The 7,934-nt window shown below is 50.1% G+C and overlaps 1 protein-coding gene across 4 annotated transcripts in view; it reads right to left on the minus strand.

Annotated features, from left to right (window-relative positions):
- EPN1 (epsin 1) overlaps nt 1-7,794 on the minus strand; it is a 36,240-nt gene extending 28,446 nt beyond the window's left edge. For all 4 annotated transcript variants that reach the window (XM_049900856.1, XM_049900855.1, XM_049900854.1 and 1 more), the window contains exons 1-2: nt 7,551-7,794; nt 3,639-3,945 (exon numbers count right to left, since the gene is read on the minus strand). In XM_049900856.1, the coding sequence (XP_049756813.1) occupies nt 3,639-3,866 (228 nt within the window). In that variant the 5' untranslated portion in view covers nt 3,867-3,945; nt 7,551-7,794. The remainder of the gene's footprint in view (nt 1-3,638; nt 3,946-7,550) is intronic.
- Between the last annotated feature and the right edge of the window lie 140 nt (nt 7,795-7,934).

Genomic DNA, 7,934 nt, shown 5'->3' on the forward strand with positions numbered 1-7,934 from the left:
AGCACTCAGAAACCTGCACATCAGTGTTCACTGCAGCATTATTCACAATAGCCAAAAGGTGGAAACAATCCAGTATCCTTCAACAGATGAATGGATAAACAAAATGTGGCACATACACATTGTTTAAGAAAATGCACCCCCATTAAACCTAGAACCCTGGTGGTACAGGGGTTAAGCACTCGGCTGCCAACCAAAAGGTTCGAATCCGCAAGCCGCTCCACAAAAGAAAGGTGCCTGACGATCTACTTCCCAAAACATTACAGCCTAGGAAACCAAACATGGCAGTCCTACTCTGTCCTATAGGATCACTATGAGTCAGAATCGACTCAACAGCAACAGATTTGGGTTGACTTTGGTTCTGTTTAAACTTAAGTCTTAACCCTTCACAGAAACTAAAAACTCGTAATAAGGACAGTTCTGGGAAAACAGTTAATAATTAGATAAGCCGTAAGTAGCCTATGGAATGCAAACAAGAAACCTTAATAAACTAATCTAAGCCACCTTCTGCCGATTAAGTGAATGACCAAAATTGTAATGTGCTGAGATCATCTCTTGGAAGGGGTGCTCTCTGTTCTCAAAGAGTTTCTTCCACCCAATAAAACCTTGCAACGCTAATTGCTTTATTGACCAGGTTTTTTCTTTAAAGAAGGTGATGGAATATTGCTCAGCCATAAAGAGAAATGAACTCCTGAAGCGTCCAACAACATGGATGAACCCTGAGAACATTATGCTGACGGAAAACAACTGCAAAAGGACAATACTGTATGACCTCACTTATACAAATAAGCAAATCTACAGAAACCTGTGATGCAATGGATCGCTTTTATATGGCCTTTCTTGCTCACCATGGTCTTGTAACTTCCACCCAAGTGACTGGGTGGGACCAGGCAAATAAGGTCTACGGAGCTCTAACAAAGGGACTGTTCAGTTTTGCCATCCTGCTAGGTTTAAAAAGAGGCATCCCAGAGGCGGGAGGGGATCTCAGCACCACCAAGAAAGAAGAGCCAGGGCTGGAGTGCATCTTTTGGACCCGGGATCCCTGCATCAAGAAGCTCCTGGAACCGAAAGAGTGTGGAAGCAGTGGGAGGAGGCCAGCAGGACACAGCGCAGGGGGCCAGGAGCCCACAAAGCGAGAAAGCTGAGCACCTTTGAGCAGGAGGCTTACCGACTATTGGCCGAGTAGGGTGCTTCTAGGCACCTGGCAAAACTAGATTTGCCCACTCAAGGAGCTAGAGCTGAGCGTTGGGGCAGGGGGATTACTGGCAGAGTGGGTGCCTCAGGGCACTTTATCAGTGGAGCTAAAAGAGCTTTGTAACACTTGCAAAAGGGCAGAGGCAGAGGGCGAGAGAGAGGCCTGCCTGCAGGCACAGCTGAGAAGAGGCTGTCCTGATGGAAGAACTGTTATCCTGAGCATTCCTGAACTTGAACTGTAACGTATTCACTTCCCTAATAAATCCCATAGTCACGACTACTGTCTGTAAGTTCTCTGTATAGCCACTACAATAAATTATCAAACTCAGCAGTGAAGGAGAATGTGCCATGGGAGGGACAGCTAGCATTAGAATTGGTAGAAAGAGCTCGAGAGAGCAGGTATGTCTGACCTAAATGTCATAGGAATCAGCCTTCGGCTATTGATCTTGATTCTCCTTGCCCCTTGTGAAGCTAGAGGTGGTCAGCCATCTCTACCACACCATTTTTACAAAACCCAAAATATCAGTGGTTCCCAGGGGTGGGAAGGATGAGAAAAGGGGGAGTTTTTGCTTAGTGGGCCTTGAGTCTGTGTTAATCATGGTGGAATAATTTGAAAAAAGACAGTGAGAATGGTTGCACAACTTTAAGAATGTAATCAATGTCACTGAATTGTATAAATGGAAACTGCTGAACTGGTAAAGGCTCGACTGCATATATTCTCACAGTAACAAAAAGGGGGAAGGAACAAAAAAATGATACAGAGCAGTTCTGTCACTCCCAAAGTTGTCCCTTGACGCTACCCCTTTGCAATCAATGCCCCCACCTCCTGGCAACCACCAGGCTTTGCTCTATATTCTGTCTGTAGCCCGCCATCCCCAGAGCACCATATCAATGCAAGCAAACTGCACGCAGTCTCTAGAGTTTCACTTCCTTCCCTTAGCATAATGCACATCAGGTTCACCCCTATCATTCTAACAGATTGTTATGGGTTGAATTATGTCCCCCCAAAAAATGTGTTATAAATCATTTGAACCCACCAGGTACTCCACAGGAGAAGATGAGATAAATTACAGTTGAAGCCCTGCTAGAAAACAAGAGCAGCATACACCACTGCACAGCAACCAAATGTGTTGTCCATTGGATTCTATGCAGAATCAGAAATTGCGGTAGCTGGCTCAAAGGTGGGAGCCAAGCAAGCAGCTTTAAATGTGTGTCTCCACAGTCCTGCCGATAATTCAATCTCACACATCAGGCTTCTGAAAGGGCTCACTATGCCTCTTCCAACTCTCCCATTCCAGGGCATCAACCCATAATTTCTCCCGTTCCAATTATGGTTCCAGACCACCCAAATTAAAAAACTTCCGGTCTCTTCCAGTTTCGCTTAATTGGCCATAACAAAACAAGTTAGAACCAGGTCAATGTAATGACTAGGATTAGAATTAGGATGAGGAGGATAAGTTTCCAGAATACCTAAGATCTGTAATTTTTCCCATTCTGGTTATGGTTCCAGTTCACCCAAACTTAAAAAATTAAATTTAAAAAATAAAACAGGTTTGAGATCCTGATCCTAGCTACACCAAATCCCTAAAATTACATCTAGCACTAATGCTAAACCTCATCCTAATCCTAAACTACCCATTCAATAACCCCACCCCTCACCCTCACCCTAGCTCTGTCCCTTATCTCTAACCCTCACCCTAATCCTAGTTTACTCCATTCCTAAACATACCACAAATGCTAATTCTAACCAACACGCTAGCTCTCTCTCTACCCCTAACCCTAAACCCTCGCTCTAACCTTAACCCTATCTCTACCCCTATTCCTAAGCCACATCCTAGCCCTACCCTAATCCTAGCTCTACCCCATCCCCAACCCACACCCTAACCCTAGCTTTACCTCTACCCCGACCATCTCCCTAACCCTAATCCTAGCTCTACCTCATTCCTAACACTATCCGTTATACCTAGCCTTCACCCTAGCCATAGCTCTATCCCATCCCTCACCCTGACCCTCACAATAGCACTACACCTATCCCTAACCCTACCCCCTAGTCCAAGTGCTAATCCTAATCCTCACCCTAACCCTAACATAACCCCTATTTCTCACTCTCACCCTAGCCGTAGCGCTACCCTTATCCCTAACCCTCATCCTACTACAAATTCTAACACTAACCCTAACCCAATTCCCAACACTAACACTAGACCTAGCCCTAATCTTAACACTAACCCTAAACCTATCCCTTACCCTACCCCTAACTCTAATCTACCCCGTGGGACTGACCAGGCGGGAGGGCCAGGTGGGCACTCATGCTCCATTTACCATCTCCCCACCTGACCGCTAACAGCTCACCTGTCAGCCCAGAAAGGTGTTTGAGATCCTGGTCCTGGGGTGTCAGGTGGGGGTTTGCTGACAGGGCAGGGGCAGGGTGAGGGCCCAGGGCCACTGACCTTATAAACATGCCTCCAGTTCTTGCCGTGGTCATTGAGACGCTTCCAGATCATGCTCATGATCTCAGAGAAGGCAACGACGTTGTAGGTGAGGTCGGCGATCTCTGACATGAGGGAGCTGGACGGGCCCCAGGGGTCGTTGCTCGTGGCCTCACGGACCTTGATCTCTGCCTCCGAGTAGTTGTGGACAATGTTCTTCATCTGGCGCCGCAACGACGAGGTCGACATGGTGCCTGGCAGCAAGGGTGTCGAGATGACGGTGCAAGTGGAGGACAGGGGCCGCAGCAGGGGTGGTCAATCACTGCATCTGAGGAGGAGAGGAGAGGCCCTTTGGAAAGAGACTGGGCTCCCCACGGCCCCCGAGGTAGAGAACGCATCCCTAACTGTGGCCTAGAAGGCTCCGTCCCTCATTAACTGCTCTGTCTTAAAGTGCCGCCATTGCCATTCACCTTTCAGTTCCTCAAACTTGCCCGGCTCCTTCCTGCCTTAGCACCCCTGCTGGGCAAGGCAGAATATGTGCTGGGAGAATGCAGGCTTGGGGGGCAGCCACATACCAGCCATTCAACCCTGGGTGGGCTGATGGGCTTCCACATCTCAGTTTTCTCCTCTGTGAAATGGGGTGTCACATGATGACCCAGGGAACTGAAAGAAGCTGGTGCAGGGAAAGCACCCCATGAACATCGGCCGAGGTCATCCAACCATGCATCCTGCTCACAGCTCTTCCTCTCCTTCTCTGAGGCCTCCTACTCACACACACACACACATACACCCCCGCCTAGGGTTCCACTTAAACTTCCCTTCCTAGATCCACACGCCGGCACCAGGGTTGCCATTCCTTGAGCCTTGTTGGCAGATTCTGCTGCCCTCATTACTCTACACCTACTTGTCTGATTCTGTGACTAAGGCTGGCCCTCATGACTCTACGCCTACTTGTCTGATTCCATGACTAAGGTTGGCTCATGCACCCTGTGGGGGCAGAGACCATGGTTGTCTGGATGTGGCTTTTCCCAAGAGAGGCCAGCCCGGAAGTGACATTCAATGACCGGTCAAGGCAAGAAAGGAAAGAGGGAGGGCAGGAAAGGCCTCTGGAGCAATGGGGGTAGAGGAGGCAGGAACTCAGGGCAAAAAAAGGACACCCGGGATAGTGGGCCACTGAAGAGAATACAAAGCTGGGCAGCGAAAGGATGGGGGAACATCAGGGGAACCCTGCGTCCCAAAGGTGTGAGAAGCTGAAGATCCAGGCGAAGAGAGATAAGGAGTACAACAGCCCCACTGACTGGGTCCTATCTGTGTGCCAGCCCGAGAGAACATTATCTCATTTAACACATTTGTTGTCTCATTTAACACTGCTGCATACAGCATGTCAAGACTACAAATGAGGGGCCCGGGCTCGTGAAAGTTAAACAATTCAACCAAGGTCACACCCCAGGATCAGGGCAGCATAGGGATAAATACCTAGGCCCACCTCCAAAACATATACTGCTCACATTTAAATTTACTGACACTAAATTAAGAGGGCAGTGGTGGTTCAGGATTCTCACCTTCCATGCAGGAGGTGCGGGTTCAATTCCTGGTCAATACACCTCATGCATAGCTACCAGCCATCTGCCAGTGGAGGCTTGCAAGTTGCTGTGACGCTGAGGAGGCTTCAGCAGAGCTTCCAGACTAAGATGGACTAAGAAAGCCCTGGCAATATACTACTGAAACAGGCCAACATACACCCTGTGGGTCACAACAGTCTGATCTCATGTGTGTGGGGTCGCCATGAGCCAAGGGCCAGCTCGACATCAGCTGACAACAACATTAAACTAACCTGGGCTGAGATGAGTGCCACAAGAACAAAAGGAAGGGAATCAAACAAATGATAATGATGATAATGTCGCTGTCGTGTGTCATCGAGCTGATTACAACTCAGAGTGACCCTACAGGAGAGAACAGAACTGCCCCATAAGGTTTCCAAGACTATAAAACTTTATGGAAGCAGACTGCCACATTTTTCTCCTGCAGAGCCTAGTGGATTTGAACTGCTGACCTTTCAGTTAGCAGCCAAGTTTTTAATCACGCGCCACTAGGACTCCTTATGATGATGACACTAAGCACTTACGTGGTTCTTACCTTGTTCCAGGCATTTTCCTAAGTGCTTTATACACACTAACCCAGGTAATCCTTCCAACAAGCCCAGGATTCAGAGCCACTTACAGGGGAGGACAGAGAGAGGAAACGCCCTTTCCCAGGGGCACACAAGTCATCCCCACGAACCTGGATCCCGAGCAGGCTCTGAGCAGCTACTGATGGACAGGTGCTGAGCCCCACAACAACGTAAGTCCCCAGGGCCATGGGGATGAATAAAACAGGCTGGCCCTTGCCTTTGAACTCAGGCCAGAGAGCCAGGCACTCGGAGATAGATGTAAATAGTTGACAAGAGACAGCCAGGGCCCAAGACAGCCAGACACATGAAGACTAAGAGAAAAAGTGACAAAGGCAGATTAGGGGATGACAGAACAGAAACTGAGAGAGACAAGCAGAGAGCGGGAGTCCCGCAGACACAATGAGATGAGCAAAGACACAACAAGAAACAGGGAAAGACAATGAGTGACGCAGGCAGGGAAATGAGAAAAAACAGGCCCTAGAACAGAAACAGGCAGTGACTTGGGACAGAGAAGGCCCAAGAAAATTAGGATATAATGGAAAGTGTGTGGAATTTAGATCCAAATTTTGGCACATAAGCTATAGCAGAGCAGCCTCCTCGAGAGGGAGTTTGTTCAACTCCATAATGAGGAAAAGAATCTCTACCTGGCAGACTAGTTGATTAAATACTATGGGTACATAAAGTGCTTGGCTCCAGGCCCCACAGATAGGAGGCGCTCAATAATGCTGGTTGCTATTATTATCAGAGAAAAAAACAAAAAACCTTTCCAGAAGGGTGGCATCCGAAGATGCATTAACAGCGTGTATTTATCTAAAGCGCGTCCGGAAAAGCACACATCTCGTGCATCAAAGCTAAGATTTTAGATCTTGCTTAGAATGAGGCTTGGTCTTTCAAATTTAAGCTGATTCGAAGAAAAATATCAGGGGCAGTACGGGCAAATACAATATAACAGAAACTACTAAGGCATACTAAATGGAACAGAAAATCTACACAAGCTTCCAGTTAATTACACACTGTCTACCTGCCAGGCAGTGTTCTAGGTGCTTCACAAGCACCGCCTCAACTAACATGCACAGGGACCCTATCATGTGGGAGCTACTGTTACTCCCATTTCAAAGACTAGGAAACTGAGGTTTACGGATAAAAGAAAACACCTGTCAAAATACCATCAACTAGCAAGCAGTAGGGTCTCAGATTCCAGAGTCGGGGATCTTAACCACCACATTCCAGTCTCAGGAAACTAGGTGGGAATGGGGAGAGTCAGATCCTAGCTAGACTCGTGGACGGGGACTTTGGGACTGGAAGTGGTGGTACAGGGGGCAAAAGTGAGAAGTGAAGACAGGAAGAGAAAGAGAAGCCCTAGAGGCAAGAGGATCTAGAGGAGGGCTGGGGACACCTGGGGAGCTGAAGTCACGGAAACTCCCAGAGAGAAATATTGGCAGTCACACAGAGATAAGACAGACACACAGGGACGTCAAGAACACCAAAGCCGACACAGAGACCGACCACCACGGAAGCACACACTGAAGCCGAGAAAAGAGGCAGACGGTGACAGACAGGAGATCAGGCCGGCCGAGGAGAAGACGAAAAGACAAACACAGGGACCCGGACGCGGAGACGCAAAGGCGGCAGAGACGACCAGACCCGAGAACGGACAGCCAGCCTGTCCCGAGGCCCGGCGAAGTCCGCGCGCCGCCGCCCAGGCCCGGGCCGCGGCGCCTGCCGCCTCCCAAGCTGACCCCGCGCCCCGAGCCCGCGCTCACCTCGGCCCCTCACGACGGGCTCCGGGGGGTCATGACGGTCAGCCCCCCTGCCCCCGCTTGGCTTCGGTGTCGCGGGGCGCGCGGCGGGCGACGCAGGCGGAGGCGCGCTCGGACGCACGCGCGGACGCTCCGGAGACCGCACGCCGACCGCCCCGCCGCCCCGGCGCCCGGGAGGGGGCGCGGAGAGCCGGGCCAGGGGAGCGGAGCCGCTCAATAGTCGGGAAGCAACCGAAGGTGACGGACCGGAAGCGGAAATGGCCGCGTCACCCGCCCTCGACGCGCCTGCGCAGTCGCTGCTACCCGCGTACAATCCGCACTTCCTCTGCGCGGCCTCTTGCGCCCGTCGCTAGGCGCAGCTGACCTCACTTCCGCTCGCCGCTGCGG

Source organism: Elephas maximus, chromosome 11 (assembly GCF_024166365.1).
Source record: "Elephas maximus indicus isolate mEleMax1 chromosome 11, mEleMax1 primary haplotype, whole genome shotgun sequence".
NCBI classification, from domain to species: Eukaryota; Metazoa; Chordata; class Mammalia; order Proboscidea; family Elephantidae; genus Elephas; species Elephas maximus.